General features: G+C 54.4%; 1 protein-coding gene across 7 annotated transcripts in view; it reads left to right on the top strand.

The window, feature by feature from the left end:
- ADCY3 (adenylate cyclase 3) overlaps positions 1–22,599 on the top strand; it is a 105,116-nt gene that overhangs the window by 66,461 nt on the left and 16,056 nt on the right. For all 7 annotated transcript variants that reach the window (XM_007971290.3, XM_007971286.3, XM_073022827.1 and 4 more), the window contains exons 4-9: positions 15,732–15,862; positions 16,446–16,557; positions 16,727–16,854; positions 18,416–18,574; positions 19,797–19,974; positions 21,353–21,481. In XM_007971290.3, coding sequence (XP_007969481.1) covers positions 15,732–15,862; positions 16,446–16,557; positions 16,727–16,854; positions 18,416–18,574; positions 19,797–19,974; positions 21,353–21,481 — 837 coding nt within the window. The remainder of the gene's footprint in view (positions 1–15,731; positions 15,863–16,445; positions 16,558–16,726; positions 16,855–18,415; positions 18,575–19,796; positions 19,975–21,352; positions 21,482–22,599) is intronic.

Raw genomic sequence — 22,599 nt, 5'->3', positions numbered from 1 at the left:
ACAGATACGAACCCTCTGCATCCTTCTCAACACAGGGCTCCAGGCAGCTGCTCTCTGCCCATCAGAGTTGGCACAGCACTTGTGATGACAGTGTTCTAGAACTGTACTAGGTAGCAATATGGTAGCCGCTTGTCATATGTGGCTATTTAAATTAATTAAATTTAATTAAATTTTAAGTCACTTTCAGTAGCACTAGCCACATTTCATGCACTCAATAGCTAAATGTGGCTGGTGGCTGTCATATTGGACAGCGAAGATACAGAACATTTCTGTGATCGCAGGAAGTTCTATTAGCGCCATCCTAGAGGATGGTGCCTTGCCCCTTGGCCAGGTCTCCTAGTTGACAGCTTGTTAACTCATCAAACCTCTAAGGAGTACCTGCTCTTTGCCAGATATTCATGGTGAGGACTCCAGGTACCACACACGTGGCCATCTTTGAGCCCAGTGGGCTGTCTCCTGAGACTGCAGTCACCTTGGCCCACACGGTGGCCCCCGTCTCTGGGGACTGCACAGGAGGCCAGGCCAGTGACCCGAAGTCCCACGTGTTCAGCGTCGCCTCTCCCGCTCTGGCAGGGTAAGAGCTCTGTGTGATTTCCCTCACTGTTCCAGATGACATGGCCTGTTGGCTCGTTAGTCTGGCTCCGCCAACACTGAGATTAAATGTGGCCCTGCTTCTCTTGGGGCCTGTTACTCTGGGGACACTGGCCTGGTGCCTGTTCTCATGCTGGAGGTCTTGTTTCCAAATATGCTGACTTTTAAAGTCAGGCAGCTCCTCCCTCCTCTACATTCCCACAGCATTTGGCTGAAGACTGAAGAACTCTGGCCCTGGAAGATGAGTCTGTCCCCATGTGACCATTGCCCCACCCATCCAAGCTCTTTGGAGTACTGTTTACCTTTGACCTTCCCAGCATTTAGCTCAGGGACATGCATCGATGACCAGTGACTTCTTCGAGTGACTGAGGTGGTGAACATATCTCTTGGGCAGGGGCAGCACACATGGGCCCCCTAGTCTAAATGGCAGCAGTATTGGAGTTTCCAGATTTCACACAGTGTGGTCCTTCGTCCCCTCATTAGGGAGAGGTGAGCTGTTTGGGCTCTGGCCTCCCAAAGTTACTAGGCCCGGTCCTTCTCTTCATTCCCTGCTTCCACAGCCACCTCTGCTTGGGTAATCAGGCCATGATGGATACCCTGGTGGGGTGCAGTGACTTTTTGACTTCCAAATTGGCTGGACACTCTAAGAATCTGGATTAATCGGGACCAAGACAGACTGGTTTGTGAAACATCTGTGGGTATGCTCACAGCCTGTGATGGGTTACAGTGACATGTATTTGTTGTGTGTACTCAAGCACATGGCATTTATGACACGTGAATACACACGGACACACCCACCCTACAGACAAGCAGACTTCATATACATGCCTCATGCAGACACTGTAGACAGTAGACACGTACATGCAGATGCTTGTGTGTACATGTGCAAGCGCTCACACATGGACACATAAACACACTCCACGTTCACACTCCTCCCAGCCACCTGAGCACTGTGGGTCTCTCTCAACCTGTCTCCCTCTTACAAGGATGTTGTAGAAACTTAGCTTCTCACCAGCCAACCTCATTTATCCAAATCCCTCCTGGCCTCCTTGCTGTAATTAACTCCTGAATGCCTCATCAGAGCCGCAGCTGTAACAGCTCGGAGACCCCGAACAGTGCTGGCCGCTTCCTTCCACCTCGGTCCTAAGCCAGTGCGAACTAAGGCCTGGCAGGAGTCACCCCTGAGTAGAAGGGGGCTTGGGTGGTTCCTTCTCGGAGCCCTGTGGAGGCCATGCCGACAGATTGCCCTGGGGTGGTGGGGCTCACAGCCCACCTGAGAAACTCAACAACTCTGCTTTCGGCTGAGATCCCAGCCCAGCAGGCCCGGCATCTTGCCCCGGGTCCTTCTCCACCCTCTACCCCACCGCAGGCCTGCACGTTGTCCAGGGCAGGCCTGGTTGCTTCTTCCCAGGATCTGGGCAGGTTCTTGCTTTACCCAGGGAACCTATTAGGAACTTTCAGGGCTTGTTTTTTCTCTGGATGTTGATTCTTTTCCCAGAGAGGGTCAGGGCCTTGACTTTTATTACCATGCTGTATTTTTAGGATAACCATCAAGGACTTGAGGCCTGAAGAGCCTGAAGACTTTACCCTCCTTCCTCTCTATGCAGAGCCACATCTCAGCACCCAGGCCTCAACCCCCAGGGTTGGTCGCACCCCCCTCCTCCGGGCCAGCCTTCCCCCTGTGCTTGGCTCCTCCCACGGTCTTCTCTCTCTGTTTCTGGGAATGGGAGTTTACCACCTCTCAGGGCAGCACATTCTTTGAACTGTTTGACTCTAAAAATTCTTCCTTCTCTGACAGCAGCACCCTGTTCCCCAGCAGCCTTTCCTCATTAGCTTTCTCTCTTGGGGCCTCCAAAGCAAGTCTTGTCCCTTTTCTACACAGCAGCTTTCCTCGGACTTAAAGATAGCTTCCTAAGAAGTGGGTAGGAGGACGTGGGGCTAAGGACGAAGCCTGGTTGAGCTGGACCGGGGCCCTTATTTTCTGTGACACAGCCCAGAGCCAAGGGGCTTGTTCAGGCAGCTACTTTATGCTGGGAATTCGTTTTATGTTTTTAGGGATGGAGTCTCGCTCTGTCACCCAGGCTAGAGTGCAGTGGTGCGATCTCAGTTCACTGCAGCCTCTCTCTCCCGGGTTCCAGCGATTCTTGTGTTTCAGCCTCCCGAGTAGCTGGTATTACAGGTGCCCGCCACCACACCCTGTTAATTTTTGAATTTTTAGTAAGGATGGGGTTTCACCATGTGGCCCGGGCTGGTCTTAAACTCCTGACCTTAAGTGATCCACCCACACAGGCATGAGCCACCATGCCCGGCCTGGGAATTCATTTTAAATCTAACAGCATCTCAAATGGTAGATGTCTCTGCTTTACCCCCCACAATATTGGTACGCTGTGCCTCTCCCATTGTGTTCTCCTGCAGTTGGTTTTGGGGACTCAAGTAGAGACTATGACCTCTATCCCTTTTGAATTTCATCCTGTATGTTGCACCAGATTTCAGCAGAGCAAAAACCACATGAGCCACTTGTCCCAGTGACACACCGGCCACACATTTCTAAATACATCCTCTATATCTCCTGAGCAGTTTGTCTTCTGGAAGGATTTACACTTTAAACAAAGAGGCCTAAGAGACACCCTTTTTTTTTTTTTTTTTTGAGACGGAGTCTCGCTCTGTTGCCCAGGCTGGAGTATGGTGGCACGATGTTGGCTCACTGCAAACTCCGCCTCCTGGGTTCATGCCATTCTCCTGCCTCAGCCTCCCGAGTAGCGGGGACTACAGGCAACTGCCACCACGCCCGGCTAATTATTTTGTATTTTTAGTAGAGACAGGGTTTCACCGTGTTAACCAGGATGGTCTCAATTTCCTGACCTCGTGATCGGCCTGTCTCGGCCTCCCAAAGTGCTGGGATTATAGGCGTGAGCTACCGCGCCCGGCCGAGACACCCATTTTATAGATGAGGAATGAAGCCCCCAGGGTGAAGTGCCTGCCCAGGGCATGGGGGCCTTTGCAGCCAAACCCCAGACCAGTAAGCTTTGCTCTACCCCCCAAAACCCAGGGGTGATGTGGCCGCTCCTCTGACAGATGTTCTGATTTTAAACATGCTTTGTTTCTTCAGCAAAGCCACCTTTGGGATTAGTCATTACTATCTTAACTCAACGGATACTCCTCTGTTTAGTCCAGGCCATCAGATAAAAAGCTTCAAATGAAGGAAGGGTCCTTTTTCCACAGTCCGGTTCTCTGGAACCCTGCCACCTCCCCAACCAAAAGTCACAGTCCAAGAGTGAAGCCACCACAGGCCACAGCTTCAAGACGCCACAGGCTGAACAAGTGCAGTCCTGGGAGAAGTGGCCTCTGTGTCTTTAAGTAATTTTTATAAAGGAGAGACAACACCAGAGGGGCCTGAAATTGATCACAAGAATTCACACCATGATGAATATCACCATTCAATTGTGTACTGATTATTATATATCCTTATTCAATGGCTATATTCATTGTATATACAGGTTCAGTATATACTTTTTCAGTGTGTATGAATAGTGATGTTCAGTGATGGGCATTGAATAGCGATGGAATGCCCAGTGCCAGGAGCTTTCAAGAGGCGGGGCACAGTGGCTGGGCATGTGGCTCACGCCTGTAATCCCAGCACTTTGGGAGACCAAGGTGGGCAGATCACCTGAGGTCAGGAGTTTTGGACCAGCCTGGCCAACATGGTGAAACCCTGTCTCTACTAAAAATATAAAAATTAGCCGGGTGTGGTGGTGGGCACCTGTAGTCCCACCTACTCGGGAGGCTGAGGCAAGAAATCACTTGAACTTGGGAGGTGGAGGTTGCAGTGAGCCGAGATTGCGCCATTGCACTCCAGCCTGGGTGACAGAGTGACTCTGTCTCAAAAAGAAAAAGATGGGGCACGTTTCAATAAAGTTCTGAAAATCACACTATAAAACAATTGTAACAATAAAAAAGGATTACAGGAAAAGAAAACATACAAAGAATATGGAAGCTGCCAAGTAACCCTTGCCCCCTGGGCACTGCCCCGCTGCACCTTCCCCTGCAGCAGCTCCTCACAGTGGGGTCCTGTGCCATCCCTGGGCTTCGGGAACAGGGGCGAGGTCGCCGCACGTCGTGTCCTGAGGCGCACAGCCATTTCTACCTCGAAGCGCGTCGCACTGGCTTTGAGGGTCATGTTTTCTGCTGCTTCCTTACCCCACCAGTCCTCGGTTGCAGGTTTTGCCTCCTAGTTTGATATGGCTGGAGGCAGTGCCTTTAGTAGGTAGACTCTTAAGAATGTTGTACAAATAACACCCCTCCACACATGCACACACGCTTGCGCACCCTGCAGCTGCTCCTTTCCCCTAAGTTTTTTTTCCTTCAAATCTTGTTCCTCAAGAGACACTTCGCAAGCTTCAAGTGCATGTATGTTCCTCAAGGTCCGTGGCTTCCCCACCCTGATGAGCACGGGTAATGCTGAGGCCACAGCCCCACCAGCCACACTCTGGGTAGGGCAGCCTGAAGTCCTGGCGATGGGCTCAGCTGAACCAGGGCTGCGTCCCCCGCACAGGCTTGGCCACTTTGTGTGGCAGTGACGAGGGCGACCTGAGTTTCCATGGGCGTCAGCAGTTCGGGTCCTTGGGCAGCGGCTCCTGGCGCATGGAGAGGCAAGCAGGGGCCTCCTGTGGGCGTTGGGGAGCAGCAGGCCTCTGTCGAGGTCCAGGGCTGTCCTAGATTCAGGCCCCTCACATTCAGCCCAGTTAGGTACTTTCTGAGTACACGGTAGCCACTCATGCCTGCTCTGAGACAGGGCTTTGCCACGTGGGCCTCTCCTCTCCTCGGCCTGTGAGGAGGAGCGCAGGGCAGTGAGGCCAGGGAGGATGGGTGACCCACCAGTGTCCTTAGGCCACAGGGTGGGGATGCAGCCATGGAGGCAGCACCCTCCTTCTCCTCCTCTTCCCCACCTCCCCTCTTCCTCCTCCCCCTCCTCCTCCTCCCCCTCCTCCTCCTCCCCCTCCCCTCCTCCTCCTCCTCCTCCTCCCCTCCTCCTCCCCCTCCCCTCCCCCTGCCCTCCCCCTCCCTTCCCCCTGCCCTCCCCCTCCCCTCCCCCTGCCCTCCCCCTCCCCTCCCCCTCCTCCCCCTCCCCTCCTCCCCCTCCTCCCCCTCCCCTCCCCCTGCCCTCCCCCTCCCTTCCCCCTGCCCTCCCCCTCCCCTCCCCCTCCCCTCCCCCTCCCCTCCCCCTCCCCTCCCCCTCCTCCCCCTCCTCCCCCTCCTCCCCTCCTCCCCCTCCCCTCCCCCTCCTCCCCCTCCCCCTCCCCTCCCCCTCCCCTCCCCCTCCTCCCCCTCCCCCTCCCCTCCCCCTCCTCCCCCTCCCCTCCCCCTCCTCCCCCTCTCTTCCCCTCTCTTCCCCTCCCCCTCCCCTCCCCCTCCTCCCCCTCCCCTCCCCCTCCTCCCCCTCCCCTCCCCCTCCTCCCCCTCCCCTCCCCCTCCTCCCCCTCTCTTCCCCTCTCTTCCCCTCTCCCTCCCCCTCCCCCTCCTCCCCCTCTCCTCCCCTTCCCCCCTCCTCCCTCCCCTCTTCCCCCTCCCCTCTTCCCCCTCCTCCTCCCCCTTGCTCAATGTGGGTCCCAGGGAGGATTCCAGGAGCTGCCACCACCACTGCCTCTGTACCCCCGACCCCTGCCTGGTGTCTGGCAGTGGCAGCCACTGGATGTCTTTGAGGGCATCAGATGCCATGGGGACAGTGGATTGCAGAGGAGGAGCAGATCAGGGTGCTGGGAGACACATCAGAGGCTGTTGCAAGTTCCCCCCGAGGCAGCCGCAGGGCCATTTCTGTGAGGAGGACCCACTGGGAGGGGCTGCCTGATTCCCAAGGCCGGGGCAGCATAGAGCCCTGGGTAGGGTGTCCAGAGCCAGAGCCGCACTGTTGGGGCCTGTCTGTGTTACAAAACACCAGGGCTTCAGTCTGGGTCCTGCTGCTTGCACAGAAAGCCAATCACTGTGACAGCAATTATTGCCAAGGAATAAGGCTTTAATCGGGTGCTGCGGTAGGGGAGATGGGAGCTCAGTCCCGAATCCATCTCTCTGACTTACTAAATCCAGGGTTTACATGGCAGGGAAAACATGGAACAATGTGGGATACACTAGGAATGAGGGGTCCTGAGTCTCATTATCTGGATGTGGTGATCTGGTTGGTGAGTTTCAGTTATTCAATACTTCATTTGAGAGGCCTGAAGGTCCTTTCCTGAGGAAGGAACTCAGATAAATAGAAGTTTTAAGCCTTAAGACCAGAAGGATACTTTTCTATGTTTATTTAAAAGAACAGTCTATGGGACTATTGGAAAGGTTTTAACCGATGCTCCTGGGCACTGGGGGGACCGTCACATCTGTAGCAGAACAACATTAAAGCAGATGAGATAACTGGAGTGGGAAAAGCACAAAAACTCACCCATTCCAGGGTCTCAGAGCCCTGGGTTCAGGGTCTACCACTAACCCTTCGGGATGTGTAACAGACAACTTCATCTCTCTGTGCCTAGGTTTTGTCATATGCAAAATTGAGACAATATTGCATATATATGATAATACAGGGTTGATAGAGAAGTTTTAGCAAAGGACAGGGATGATTTTGACTGCATGGATAGTGTCTATCACCTGGTGGGGTGCTGTGTTCATGAGAGCTACAGAGTGAAGCCAGCGCAGGGTGACCATTCTGTCATTTGGCTCCCTAGGAGGGCCACTGCCTTCCCCCACCCCCCGTTTTGGCTGTGGGTCTCCTTGGTTCGTGCCTGGCCATAGGTTCCCCCTTCTCAAGTTATGTCCAAGCTGACTAGGAAATCGGGAGCCAAGCCCAAAGGCCTTGAAGGATGTTCCCTTTCTAAGAAAACTATGGTCCTTCCAGAGAAGCCTAGGTCAGGGATAGGATCACAGCTGGAGGCAACAGGAAGTTCCATGTTTATTCCAGTTTAAAAAAGTATTTTTAAAAAGAACAACCACCAGCACCCTATAGCAACTTTGAAAAAACGTTTCAAGTTTTCTCTTAATTCGGTCTTCCAAGTTAAACAAGCCTTTTTTCTTTGCATATAGCCTTCTGCCTTTATTTCTATGCACACAAAGATCCTGGTGTCAGCTTCACAGAACACAATTTTGCCCTGCTCTTCTCTCTGTACTTTATCGTTGCCATGATAAACAGTACTGTTGTTTCATTATGGTCATTCTTAAGGTTGTAGAATCTTCCATCCAGAGGATATGTCATTTTAATTAGCCGTTTGCTGGGTATTTGGGTGACTTACAGTTTTTCCACAAGTGTTAAGTCAAGCTGCAATGCAGATCACCTTCTACGTATATCTTCTGTTGGATTTGGGGGGATAACTTCTCAGAAGAGCTATTAATGGGTCAAAGACTTGGAACATTCTTGTAACTCTTGGAACATATAGCAACTGCTATCTTTGGAAGAGCAGGCTCTGCCTCCATGCTGGGGAGACCAAGCCACATGGATCATCCCTGGGGCCCTGAGCAATCCTAGGCTGCTAGGGGTGGCCTCTCTCCCCTGCACTCCTGTCCCCCGCTGTGGGACCCATTTGACAAGTCATCTGGATCCCAGCCTCCTTCCTTCCCCAGGAACACAAATGAAGGGATGTCAGAGTCTTTAGCCAGGGCCCTGGAATGGTAATCAGGGATCTTCTATGTGTGTATGAGCATTTTTCTAGAAGGTCCGTAGCTGGCGTCACGCACTCATGAAAGGGGCCAGGATCCAGGAAAGGGTTTAGAATCTCTGAACTCTAAGGGCAAACAAGGTCAGCACCAATTGAGAGGTACCAACCAAGTGAGTATCAGTGAGGAGGGAGGAACAGGCACCCCTGGGCAGGGCCAGGGGCTCTCTGGAGAGGTGACATGTGAGGTGGGTGTCGAAGGTGTGGGGAGGGAGGGATGTTCCACAGAGAGTGACGCCAGAAGCAGAGGACAGGGAGAGGTACCGAGAAGAGGAAACGGTCTAGCTCGTCTACCCTGAGGGGCCGCAGGGAGAGCAGTGGGGGACAGGACCAGAAAGGCCAGTGCCACTGTGAGGGGGACCGGGGCGCCACTGAGGGTGCTGGGCACCAGTGTGACACAGCTTAGAGGACATCCAGACACCGTGCCGAAGGTGGACTGAATCAGAGGAGCCAGCCGTCCACAGGGAGACACATTCAGAGGCCATTGCCAGAGGCCCTGAGGCTTGGGGGGGGGTGGGGGGAGGGCCCCTTCCTCCCGTGGGCCTTTGCCTCCCAGACCCTCCTCCTCCCTTCCCCTCTGTCAAGTTCCACGTGTCCTTTCTTCCGCGTGCACTGGCGTCTTGTTTAAAACCCGTCTTGTTACCAGAATGACTCCAGGTGGACTGTTGGCCTGCTTCACTTTTTGAGGCTGACTATAAGGTTTCCACAAACCACAGAGGAATTCGCAGCCTGAATTTACAACCATAGCCCCTTTCTTGTTCTTTAAGTTTGATATTCATTGATTTTCTGCTTTCAGAACTCATATGTGCTCTTAGCAAAGGTTATGGAAATATATAATGGAAAAAAATGGAAATTCCCCCGTCCCACCCCAAGAGAGAAGCTCATGGCTGCTTCACTCATGTGGCCCTTCCGAGGCTCCTGTTTTGGGCTCCAGGGCTGCCCTGGTTTTGTGTTCTGTATTGGTAGACAGTCTCAGAGACCCGAGCCATGCCGGGAGGAGGCAGGTGTGGGTCACCCCTGAGGAGGCTCAGCAGTGTCTGGAGGGGAACCAGTAGTGTGGTCAGGGGTATGGAACTCCCACAGGACTGGATTGGACTCTCGGGTCCGCAAGGTTCCAAGGGAGCCTGGAGAGGATTTTCTGAAGGGACAGAGCTCTGAGGTAGACCCGGGGCCAGGGGGGGAGGGACGGGCAGGAAAGGCCTGTGTGCTGTGTGGGCTGTGGCTGCTGAAGCCACTGCATGTAGGCTGGGAGGGAGGCCAGCACGGCGCTGTGACGTTCTTAAACCTCGCGTTCTATGTCCCTCCCTGCCCACACACCTGACCGCACCTCCCCACACTCCTCACACATCTGCGCCCTCCTCCCCCAAGCAGCACCCTGAATGCATACGTGGCTGGGGGTGCTGAGACTCAAATGGAAGGCAGGACCCTTCCTTGTGTCCCCTTCGTTGTCCCACCTGCAGTAAGCAGAGCTCCTGAGGCCAGGCTGAACGACCCAGAGGGTTTGTGCCGACCCTGGCACATCTCACTGGAACTCAACCTAAAAACTTCTGGCCAACTTCAAAACCCAGAGGAACATTAGGCCCTGTCTTTCTGAGCCACCTGCTGTCTCCACACCCTCAGTCACTCAGTCACACTTTCTATCATGTGACAGTAGGAACAGCTAGACTATGGTGAGCGCTTGCTGTGGGCCAGGCACTGTTCTAAGTGCTTGTTGGCAGTGAATCGTGTCCTTTCTGCTTTCCTGCCTAGGAAACCAAGGCACAGGGAGGTTTAGTAACCTGCCTGGTAGCCACAGTGAGTGCAGGCAGGGCTGGGGGCTGAGCCAGGCCAGCACCCATGGTCCTGACAGCTGCCTCCTCCTGCCCCGAGAGCCTCAAGCGCACCAGGACTGCACACTCCAGTGCAGGCTGGGATCCCAGGGATTACCGACCAGAGAAACCCAGCCCCAGCCCAGTGGGTGCTGCCTCCCACCTGCCTCCTCCAGACTCCTCAGCTCTGCCTGCCCCTCAGGACTCCCAGCAGCTGTCTGCCTTAAGAGACAGCTCTCAAGAGTTGATAGGGCCCTATCTCTGGCTTTTCTTGAAAACCTTCCCAGAGGTTCATCTTTTCTGCAAGCCCAGAGCTTTTTCCCACAATGTCTGGTTAATTAGGTTTCGAGATGGGTCCTCGGGTCCCACCGAGCTCTCCTCCACCCATGTCTTTGCATTGGGCATCCTCTTGCCACACTCGACTGACAGAGGGAGGGGAGTTGCCAAGCACCAAGGTTGCCCAGGTTGCTCTTCCTGGGCTGCAGGGCCCTGGGAGAACCAGATGCCACTTCCCAGGCTTAGGTGGAACCAGGGCAGGACACACTGGGGTTCCTTTGGCTTCTCATTCCTGAGCTGTAATGCCACGCTTGAGGTTAACAGTGAAGAGACATCACTGCGGAAATGGAAGAATAAGAGTGTCTTAGTCCACATTCATGCTGCTGATAAAGACATACCCAAGATTGGGAAGAAAAAGCAGTTTAATTGGACTTACAGTTCCACATGGCTGGGGAGGCCTCGGAATCACGGTGGGAGGTGAAAGGCACTTCTTACATGGTGGAAAAAGAGGAAATGAGAAGCAAAAGCGGAAACTCCTAATACACCCCTCAGATCTCGTGAGACTTATTCGCTATCACGAGAATAGCACATGAAAGATTGGCCCCCATGATTCAGTGACCTCCCTCTGGGTCCCTCCCACAACATGTGAGAATTCTGGGAGATAGAATTCAAGTTGAGATTTGAGTGGGGACACAGCCAAACCGTATCATTCCACCCCCGGCCCCTCCAAGTCTCATGTCCTCACATTTCAAAACCAACCATACCTTCCCAACAGTCCCCCAAAGTCTTAACTCATTTCAGCATTAACCCAAAAATCCATAGTCCAAAGTCTTATTTGAGACAAGGCAAGTCCCTTCTGCCTATGAGCCTGTAAAATCAAAAGCAAGTGGCCAGACATGGTGGCCTGTAATGCCAGCACTTTGGGAGGCCGAGGCAAGTGGATCACCTGAGGTCAGGAGTTCGAGACCAGCCTGGCCAACATGGCAAAACCCTGTCTCTACTAAAAATACAAAAATTAGCCGCGCATGGTGGTGAGCACCCGTTATCCCAGCTACTCAGGAGGCTGAGGCAGGAGAATTGCTTGAACCGGGGAGGCAGAGGTTGCAGTGAGCTGAGATCGCACCATGGCACTCCAGCCTGGGGGACAAGAGCGAGACTTTCTCTCAAAAAAAAAAAAAAAAAAAAAAAATCAGAAGCAAGCTAGTTACTTCTAGATACAATGGGGGTATAGATATTGGGTAAATACAGCCATTCCAAATGGGAGAAATTGGCCAGAACAAAGGGGTTACAGGCCCCATGCAAGTTCAAAATCCCGTGGGGCTTCTTTGGAGCTCAAATTTTAAAGCTCCAAAATGATCTCCTGTGATGACTCCAGTTCTCACATCCAGGTCACGCTGATGTAAGAGGCGGGTTCCTGTGGTCTTGGGCAGCTCTGCCCCTGTGGCTTTGCAGGGTATAGCCTCCCTCACAGCTGCTTTCACAGGCTGGCGTTGAGGGTCTGCAGCTTTTCCAGGCGCATGGTGCAAGCTGTCAGTAGATCTACTATTTTGGGCTCTGAAGACGGTGGCCCTCTTCTCATAGCTCCACCGGGCAGTGCCACAGTAGGGACTCTGTGTGGTGGCTCCGACTCCACGTTTCCCTTCCACTCTGCCCTAGCAGGGGTTCTCCATGAGGGCCTTGCCCTTGCAGCAAACTTTTCCTTGGGCATCTCCATATATCTTCTGAAATCTAGGCAGAGGTTCCCCAAATCTTAATTCTTGACTTCTGTGTGCCCACAGGCTCGACATCACGTGGAAGCTGCCAAGGCTTGGGGCTTGCACCCTCCGAAGCCACAACCCAAGCTCTGCATTGGCCCCTTTCGGTCATGGCTGGAGTGGCTGGGACACAGGGCACCAAGTCCCTAGGCTGCACACAGCACGGGCACCCTGGGCCTGGCCCACGAAAGTACTTTTTCCTCTTAAACCTCAGGGCCTGTGATGGGAGGGGCTGCTGCAAAGGTGACTGCCGTGCCCTGGAGACATTTTCCACATTTTCTTGGTGATTAACTTTCAGCTCTTCGTTACTTACACAAATTTCTGCAGCTAGCTTGAATTCTCAGAAAATGAGATTTCTTTTTCTGTCGCATAGTCAGGCTGCAAATTTTCCAAATTTTTATATCTGTTTCCGTTTTAAAACGAATGCCATTAATAGCACCCAAGTCACGTTTTGAATGCTTTGCTGCCTAGAAATTTCTTCCACCAGATACCCTAGTCATCTCTCAAGTTCAAAGTTCCACAAATCTCTAGGGCAGGGGCAAAATGCCACCAGTCTCTTTGCTAAAACGTAACAGTCACCTTTACTCCAGTTCCCAACAAGTTCCTCATCTCCATCTGAGACCACCTCAGCCCGGACCTTATTGTTGATATCACTATCAGCTTTTCTGTCAAAGCCATTCACCAAGTCTCTGGGAGGTTCCAGACTTTCCCACAGTTTCCTGTCTTCTGAGCCCTCCAAACTGTTTCGATCTCTGCCTGTTACCCAGTTCCAAAGTCACTTCCACATTTTTGGGTATCTTTTCAGCAACGTGCCACTTGACTGGTACCAATTTACTGTATTAGTTCATATTCATGCTGCTGATAAAGACATACCTGAGACTGGGAAGAAAAAGGGGTTTAATTGGACTTACAGTTCCACATGGCTGAGGAGGCCTCAGAATCATGGTGGGAGGCGAAAGGCACTTCTTACATGGCAGCACCAAGAGAAAATGAACAAAAAGCAAACGTGGAAACTCCTGATAAACCCATCAGATCTCGTGAGACTTACTATCACGAGAATAGCACGGGAAAGACCGGCCCCCCGTGATTCAATTACCTCCCTCTGGGTCCCTCCCACAACACGTGGGAATTCTGGGAGATATGATTCAAGTTGAGATTTGGGTAGGGACACAGCCAAACCATATCAAAGAGCAAAACCACTGTAACCGCTTCAGGCAGGGGCCAGTGCCTGCTAGGCATGCTTACCTTGTCCTAATGGTGTGATTTCCTGTAAGAAAGGTGGTAAATTCTCCCCATGAAGCTACAGAGTGTAGACGACGGGGACCTATAGCAGAGCTGATACTCCCAAGGGAGGCCTCTGGTTTATCAGGTGCTGAGGGCCCGAGTACAACAGCAGACTCTGGGGACCACTTGGCAGCTCCACCCTGAGGAGTGGAGTTGAGCCTTCACCACCTCCTCCTGCTCCAGAGCAGGCGCATCTGACATGCAGGATGAGCTGACTTCTCTCGGGCCTCAGGGACCCCTGAACTCAGCAGAGCTGGAGCAGTGGGGCCTGCTCCCCTGCCCAGACCTTGTCAGGAGGCAAAGTCCCTGGCTGCTGCCCCTGTGACCTGGGATCTGCAGCCATCCAGTCAGGCCCTGATTGCTGAGGACCAAGCCACTAGTTCTAGGTTTTCTGGCCACCCTGGACTCAGGGTGGTAATCTCTGGGATCTGCACTCTAGATACGGAGCTCCTGGGCATCCTGAGTCCCTGCCCACGCACTCCCCGCCTTTCAGCAGCCGACCCCATGGCAACACGGGCCTAACCACCCGGAAGCCCTCCACCCTGAGGGTCAGTGGCCACCTGTCCTCCAGCCACATCTCTGCCCTCCAGTTCCCTGGCCTCTGCCTGTGCCTGCTGTGGTTTCATTGGTATCTTGACCCTTCTCTGGACACACTTTCTTTAGTTGCGTCCCCGCCATGAGCCAGTTCTCATGCCCCTTGGCCTTTTACAGTTTCCATCCTGCAAAACCTCAACTTGGGGTTCTCCCCCAAGTGCCCCCCACCGTCCTTCACCAGACGCCATCATCCACCGTCCTCCCCTCGGGGACGGGGACAGTGCTGCCCTCTTGACCGGCTCCCTGCTGGGCCTCCCGCCCCTGGCTTTGCCTCCACAGCACCACGTTCTGTCCCTGGTTTTCTCTCCCTACTGCTCATCTAACCCATGGCTTCCAGGGCAGATGGTTCAGCCCACTCTCCTGAGCACTGCCTGCAGGTGCCCACATAGAGGCCCCACAGCGCTGCAGAACCAAACCCTGTCTTTGCCCTCACACCTGCCGCTCCTCCTCTGTTCCCCGTTCCAGAGACCGGTACCACTCAAGCCATGAACCTCTTCTGACAAGAGCCACATAGTAAATACTTTTGGCTCTGTGGGCCACACGGTCTCTGTCGCCTCTACCCCACTCTGCCACTGGAGTGTTAAAGCAGCCAGAGACAATATGTCAACCAATGAGCATGGCTGGGTGCCAGGAAAACTTGATGAAAACAAAGAGGATGGCTTGAGCGCAGGAGTCCAAGACCAGCTTGGGCAACATGGCAAGACCCTGTCTCTACAAAAAATGTAGAAATTAGCTGGGTGTGGCGATGCATGCCTGTACTCCAAGCTACTTGGGAGGTTGACGTGGGAGGATCACTTGAGCCCAGGACGTTGAGGCTGCAGTGAGCCATGTTTGTACCACTGCACGCCAGCCTGGGCAACAGAGCAAGACGCTATATAAAAAAGAAAGACAGCAGCAGTCAGATCGAGCCCACAGGCCACAGTTTGCTGACCCTGATCTAAACCATGCCCACCTCTCAAGCCAATTTCTGTTTTTACCTCCATGGAAATCCCTGAAGGACCCTGGTGTGCTTTGCGTGTGTCTGTGACTTTGTGTACATGGCTGCCTCCGACAGGAGTGCTCTCAGCGTCGTGTCTTGGGCTCGGCCAAGGCTCCTTCAGGAAGGCCTCCTTGATGTCTCCTCCCCAGCCGACCTCGGCCCCTGCTTCACTCTTGCGCAGTCCTCTGCTCTCTTTCTGGGCACAGAACTTGCCATGCTGCACTGGGCATGCTTACCTGTGTCCCGGTGAGACCCTCCGCTCTCTGAGGTGGACGTTCTTGCTGGTTTTGTGTTGCTGGCACCTTGTGTGGTGCCTGGTCTGCTGTCAGTCTTTGATCGGGTCAAAGCAGAATTTCGTGAGCGATGGCTCTGTGCAGCCACGGCGGGTGGCTGAGGTGACCCCACAGGGTTCCTACCGGGAGCACTCATGGTACAGCAGCACATGCAGGACTGTTGCGCTTCTTGTGGCACGAGGATGCTGAGCACAGAGCCACATTTAGGATGCTTCACTGCATTTCTGGCTCCCCTCAGTTGCTCTGAAGGGGCCATTGCCACCCTCAGCCTTGTCAGGGCCAGAAGCTGCCTGTCCCAGATCCCTGGCTGTTCCCGAGGCAGGTCTGTGAGGTCTTTCTGGAGGGCAGCGTGTGGTTCCCGGCTCATGTTTCTCACCAGGATCGGGGCGTATCTTCCAAGAACTATCTGAACTTGCCCCTAGCAGGCCCTACCATTGCCTCTGACCCTCTCCTGTCCCTCACAGGAGAACCTCATGCTTTCCATCCTGCCCAAGCACGTGGCTGACGAGATGCTGAAAGACATGAAGAAAGACGAGAGCCAGAAGGACCAGCAGCAGTTCAACACCATGTACATGTACCGCCATGAGAACGTCAGGTACGCCGGCCGGGGTGCGGGCTCTGATGACAGAGCAGGCTGTGGAGGGCTGCGTCTTTGCAGGACCCACTAGGCGCTGTGGGCTTCGAGAGGTTTTCCAGGGACTAGAAGCGAGGCTCCCCACGGCACTCATCAACCCGGCGGGAGAAGCTGCCGGCAGGTGTTTAAGCTACAGTGTGTTCTAGGCTGCCTGGTCCTCACCAGGCAGACATCACCCAGAACAGACATCACCCAGAGTGGGGAAGGGACTCCTGTGAGGTCACCCAGCTGTTCGGGGCCAGCACTGGGGCTAGAGCCCTGACCTCTGATTCTAGGAAGAAGGATGAGTTCAGCCCGGGCAGGAGCGGGCAGTGTGGGGTGGTCCCCAGGCACCACAGGGAGGGATGCCTGCAGGGGGAGGTCCACTAGGACAAGTGCAAGGTCAGAGCCCTGACTTTACCTGGAAGGGCCAGGGTCTCACTGCCCTGGAGGAGGTGAGGGAGGACCTTCTCCCACCCTGATCCTGGCTGCCCTGTGGGTTGGAGAGGGAGCGGGCACACCTCGCTGCCTGGAGCCTCACCCCCATGGTTCGTTCCTCACGCAGCATCCTCTTTGCCGACATCGTGGGCTTTACCCAGCTGTCTTCTGCCTGCAGTGCCCAGGAGCTCGTGAAGCTGCTCAACGAGCTCTTTGCCCGCTTTGACAAGCTGGCAGCTGTAAGTCCCTGGTCCCGCCTGGCTCTCTGGCGGGGCCTGCCCTCATGGCCTGTGCCTGGCCACCATCCCCGGCCCCATGATTTTCTCCCTCTGTCCTTCCTGTGCTTTCTTGGCCACTCCTCTCACACCGATGAGGGGCTGGAGCATAGGCCAGGCCCTCCCCTTTCAGAAATACCACCAGCTGCGGATTAAGATCCTAGGCGACTGCTACTACTGCATCTGCGGCCTGCCTGACTACCGGGAGGACCACGCCGTCTGCTCCATCCTCATGGGGCTCGCCATGGTGGAGGCCATCTCGTAAGTGGGGTGCCTCTGGGAGGGAGGTTCCCAGAGCAAGGGCCCCAACCCTGGACCCAGGGCGAAGCAGGTCTTCTGCGCTGGCCACAGCCCCTGGGTGGGGGATCGGCTGGAGGCTATGCCCTGCTGGGACATAGCGCTGGTTGATGGGTGGCACAGGCCCCTGCTCTGGAAGCTGGGATGTGGCTTACCTTCCTCACAGCCCAGGGGAACTGTAAGCCTCCCCCAGACTGTGGGGCCCACTTTTCCAGCCTTAGTCCACGTATTCCCTTTATACTGGAAGTTGCAGTTGTGAAATTCCTCATGCTTCCTCACACTTGCTAGGACCCCCACAGGTGCTCCCCATCTCTCCTCAGTGTTTTCTCACCATGATCCCCGAAGGCACTGCCCTCTCCATCTTGTGATGCAGTGACTGTAAGCCCCTGGCAGAGGGGCTCAGGGCTGGGGCTGGAGCCCACCCCGGCCTCTGTGCTCCAGCCTAGGCTGTGAGGGAGGCAGACTCTCCTGCGCTCACTGTCCCCACTCTTGCCCCTGCTCCAAGTGCGCTTGCAGCTCTCGGATGGGCAGTCCCTCTGGTTGACTTCCAGCCTCTGGGGAACCCGGGGTGACATCAGGCACCAACGCGGAAAGGGAAGCTCCTGCTGAGGCCCCTCCCCCATGAGATGGAGTCCTGGAAGTTGCCCACCCTTTACCCTCTTCTCCGAGGGGGCAGCTTTGCATTTTTACCGTCTTCCAGGTTAAATCTCATCTAGTATTGCCCTGGAAAGAAAGCAATGTTGGCCGGGTGCGGTGGCTCACGCCTGTAATCCCAGCACTTTGGGAGGCCAAGGCAGGCGGATAACCTGAGGTCTGGAGTTCGAGACCAGTCATGACCAACATGGAGAAACCCCGTCTCTACTAAAAATACAAAATTATCCGGGTGTGGTGGCACATGCCTGTAGTCCCATCTACTCTGGAGGCTGAGGCAGAACGGCTTTAACCCAGGAGGCAGAGGTGGCTGTGAGCCGAGATCGAGCCATTGCACTCCAGCCTGGGCAACAAGAGTGAAACTCCGTCTCAAAAAAAAAAAAAGAAAGAAAGAAAGCAATGTGGCCTTTATCCCAGGGGCAGTAGTCCAGGAACTCTAGCATCCTCTCCTTGCCCTGTCAGACATGTTCAGGCAAGGGACTGCTCACCGCTGTTTTGTTCACCTCTATGTCTGCAGCACCTCGAACGTGCCTGGCACATACTTGACGCTCAGTGAAATATTAACTGCATGAATGAATAAAAGAGTAATCGGCAGAAAGAAACTAGAGGCCCCTCGGGTAGTGGGGATAGGGAGGAGAGTCGCTTGGTGCCTTCGTCCTGCTGGCCTGTGATGCCTGACTCTGGGCTGGCCCTGGCCTGACTTATCCCCCTCCCAACACCATGGGTTACTGGACTTCAGTGCAGGCAGAAAGCTGTGGGGACCTTGCCAGGCCCCGTCTTGTGGAGGGGAAGAGGCCCACGATGAATTTCTTTTGCAGGCTGGCTGTCTTGTGAAGGCCACGCCCTGACCCTCCTTTCTGTGTGTCCGTGACAGGTATGTGCGGGAGAAGACCAAGACTGGGGTGGACATGCGTGTGGGGGTACACACGGGCACCGTGCTGGGGGGCGTCCTGGGCCAGAAGCGCTGGCAGTACGATGTGTGGTCAACTGACGTCACTGTAGCCAACAAGATGGAGGCCGGCGGCATCCCTGGGTGAGTGCCCTTCTGCGGGGGCAGGTGTGAGGACTGGGGAGGGGACCGGACCGTCCCCTCCATACCACAGGGCTGTGACCCTGATGAGGGACAGGGGGCCTCAGAGAAGGTCCCCCCACCACCCCAGAACAGCATTCCTCCTGTCCTGCGCCAGCCCTGGCTAAGGCCTTCTGACCTGCCTTGGGGTGAAGCCTCTTTGGGCCTGATGTTAGATGTGGCTTCTCCTGCCTGGACCCTGCAGTAGCCTGTCCTCCTTTACCCTTTACCCACTTAGGGGGCTGCCCCAGCTCTCCTTATGCCAGCGCCCAGGTCTCCCCAAAGGGAGAGTAATGAGCAGTCGTCAGTGGCGGGCTCGGAGGCAGTGTTTTGCAGGTCGCAGTGCGATTACGTGTCTTACTTGAGCTCCTTTACAGGATCAGTGAGTAATGGAGGCCCTGCCTTTAGCAGGGCCAGGCTGAGGGAGGATCAGCTCAGCCTTCCCCACCTGGGCCAGGCAGCTTCCTTCAGTGGCATTTAGGATTCTTGCCCTCAGTGGTAACTCCTCAGAAACGGGTTTTATTTTCTCTTGGCAGCAGGGGTTGCAACTGAGAAATGTGCAAGGTGGGGGATAATTGGATCTTGTGGCTCACACTTGTAATCCCAGCCCTTTGGGAGGCTGAGGCGGGTGGATCACCTGAGGTCAAGAGTTTGAGACCAGCCTGACCAACATGAAGAAACCCCATCTCTACTAAAAATACAGAATTAGCCAGGCGTGATGGTGTGCACCTATAATCCCAGCTACTTTGGAGGCTGAGGCAGGAGAATTGCTTAGAACCTGGAAGGCGGAGGTTGCAGTGAGCTGAGATCGCGCCACTGCACTCCATCCTGGGCAACAGGGCAAGACTGTCTCAAAAAAAAAAAAAAAAAAAAAAAATCCTTATCACATTTGATCCGCTTCACAGTGGATCAAAGATTGAAGAAAGATTGTACTCCTGTGTCGTGGTTCCAACACTGAGGCTGAGATGGGAGTAGGTGCCACACGACCCACACAACTAGTTGGGCCACACAGCTAGTTAGTGGCAGATATTCCACTTGGCGCCTGCCTCCACTTGGCCTCTGCCCCACATGCCCAAGAGACACGGGGCCGAGCAGCAGCCAGTGCATCTGTGGTCCATGGACTGTCCCCGGGGGTTGTGAGGGCCACCTCTGGCCGGCGCTCAGGGCCTCTCTCTCTGCAATCCAGGCGTGTGCACATCTCCCAGAGCACCATGGACTGCCTGAAAGGGGAGTTTGATGTGGAACCAGGCAATGGGGGCAGCCGCTGTGATTACCTAGAAGAGAAGGGTATTGAAACCTACCTCATCATTGCCTCCAAGCCAGAGGTGAAGAAAACAGCCACCCAGAATGGCCTCAATGGCTCGGTGAGTTCCCCACCCCACCCCCAGATGAGGGGGTTGGAGAGGAGGAGATTAAGGAAAGATGGCAGAAGAGTTGCAGGACCTAGTGGTGGCTGGCTATGAGAGGTGAGTGGCAGGCTGGCACCCTTCCTGAGGGATAGCTGGTTTCTGGGGGGAGACGGTGAGTGTAATTCATGGCAAGTTGCAATGGAGGTGACTGTGGCATATCCCACTTTTGGCACATCCAAAAGGGAGGCACTGGAGGTGTGTCGGTGGCGCCCAGGAGAGCAGCTGGGCTGGAGCTCAGAGTCTCCTGCACGGAGGAAGTGAGTGAAGCCACCGGACTGACATGGATGCTCAGGGAGAGACTCACAGACGAGGCTGGGAGTGGGGTGACTGGTCATGGGGAAGGAGGACTAAGGCCAGGAAGGTTTCCTGTGTGGGAAATGAGGAAGGAATGAGATAGAAGTCATAGAGCAGGGGTGTCCCATCTTTTGGCTTCTCTGGGCCACATTGGAAGAATTGTCTTGGGCCAAACATCAAATACTGCGGGTTGAACAAGCTTGCAGCAGAGCATCCTATGGGCCTGCCCTCTGGTCTGGTCTTCGTGTAAGGCCCCCCGAATATCTACAGACCTGAAGCAGTCAGCAGCTTCCCCAGGCCTGTCCACCAACCCCCAAACACCTCTTGTCAGTCTGATTAGAAACCAACAGCAGCTGTTGCAGAAATTGATCCCTTTACCATCCCCTACTGAATCTGGAGGTTGTTTTATTTTTTGTAATCTCATGTCAAAACCCTTTCCTCCAGTATGGGAGTCCATCTAACAAGACTTGGAATTAAGGAGCGTGGTGGCTGTCAGGGAAATCGTGTCACCTGAGACTGCTCCGTGGCTGAGGCTTTGCCTAATTATGGCTAAAGCAAAGCCCACTCTGGGGAGGCTGCAGGAGTGACGGCTGATAGACTCCCTGTTCATTCTAGCCTCAATGTCGGTCTCATCCAGTGTCATTTTAAAGGCCTTCTCTGACAACTCCCAAATTTGTATCTCCAGCCCCAGTGGCTTTCCTGCACTCAACATACAGCCACTTGTATGCCTCCATTTGTACATATAATAGGCATCTTAAATGCCACCTGTCCAAAGCTCCTGCCCGCCTTCCCACTCCAAAACCTGCTCTCTCTCGGTCTTCCCATCTCAGTTAATGGCAGTTCCATCCTTTTATTAATAATTGCTCAGACCACAAAGTTTGAAGTCATCCTTGACACCTCACTTTGCAATCCACAAGCAAGTTCCATGGCTTCCGGTTGCTCTAATCCCACCACTGCCTCCCACACGCTTGTCACTTCCAGCCCTGTCTGTGCCACTTATCCCACGCCCGGATCATGGCTGAGCTCTCCTTTCCTCTAGGCCCTGCCCAATGGAGCACCAGCTTCCTCAAAGTCCAGCTCCCCTGCCCTCATTGAGACCAAGGAGCCCAATGGGAGTGCCCACAGCAGCGGGTCCACGTCGGAGAAACCCGAGGAGCAGGATGCCCAGGTATGTGCAGGGCTCAGGGCAGGGGGTCACTGAGGGGCCAGATGCGGGCAGACACCAGGAAGCAATACATTCCTGCAGCAGGAGTCCTATGCTGGGGAGACCTGGCCACCGCCCAGGACCTCCTCCTGCTTAGCATGGTAACCATGGGCAGGTCACCCCTCCAGCCCCACAAAACCCTACTGTCTCCTCATCAGTTACATGTTGGGGTGACCTGGAATCCTGTAGATTTGAGATGAGTGGTAGACGGGGCTTAGGGTAAATTAGGGTTTTCTCAAGTCCCCCAACATTCAGCAACTTTTCCTTATTGCAGTTTTCTTGAGAGAAAGTAGAGGTACAGACTCAAGGCACTCACTAGCAAGGAAGACACAGATACAGCTTTAGCAGCCTGTGATTTTTGGGTTCTGTCCCTTAGCCAGGCCCACGCTGCTCCCGGATCTGCTTCAGTAACAGGTTCCTGCTGCTGCCACAGACCATCCATGTGATTTTAAGAAGAGGAAGATGTGGCTGGGGAAACATTATCTGGGGTCAAACTGTCAACCGGTGGCACACCTGTGCCGATGCTTAAGACCAGGGAGTCTTTTTTTTGTTTTTTAGATGGAGTCATGCTCTGTCGCCCAGGCTGGAGTGCAGTGGCACGATCTTGGCTCACTGCAACCTCCGCCTCCTGGGTTCAAGTGATTCTCCTGCCTCAGCCTCCCGAGTAGCTGGGATTACAGGCGTGCACCACCATGCCTGGCTGATTTTTGTATTTTTAGTAAAGACAGGGTTTTACCCTGTTGGCCAGTCTGGCCTCAAACTCCTGACCTCAAGTGATCCACCCACCTCAGCCTCCCAGAGTTCTGGGATGATAGGCGTGAGTCACCACGCCCGGCCCCAGGGAGTCTTGACTGTGGCTCCCAGATGCACTGTTGAACCCGTTCAGACAGCTCTCAGCTATTGAGCGTGCCAGTCTCAGTGATTGTTTAGACTGATGGCTGTGTCATCACAGCCAGGATTCCTGTTTTTGGAGTTGATACTTTTTCCTTGGAACTGGGAATAAAATGGTAGTGGGTGCCCCAGCACCACCTGCCCGCCCCTTGTCAGCCCTCTCGTGATGAGAACATTCTTTTCTCTCCCAT

Source organism: Chlorocebus sabaeus, chromosome 14, assembly GCF_047675955.1.
Source record: "Chlorocebus sabaeus isolate Y175 chromosome 14, mChlSab1.0.hap1, whole genome shotgun sequence".
Taxonomy (NCBI): domain Eukaryota; kingdom Metazoa; phylum Chordata; class Mammalia; order Primates; family Cercopithecidae; genus Chlorocebus; species Chlorocebus sabaeus.
The sequence above is the reverse complement of the archived record's forward strand: the minus strand, read 5'-3'. Positions and strand labels throughout refer to the sequence as shown.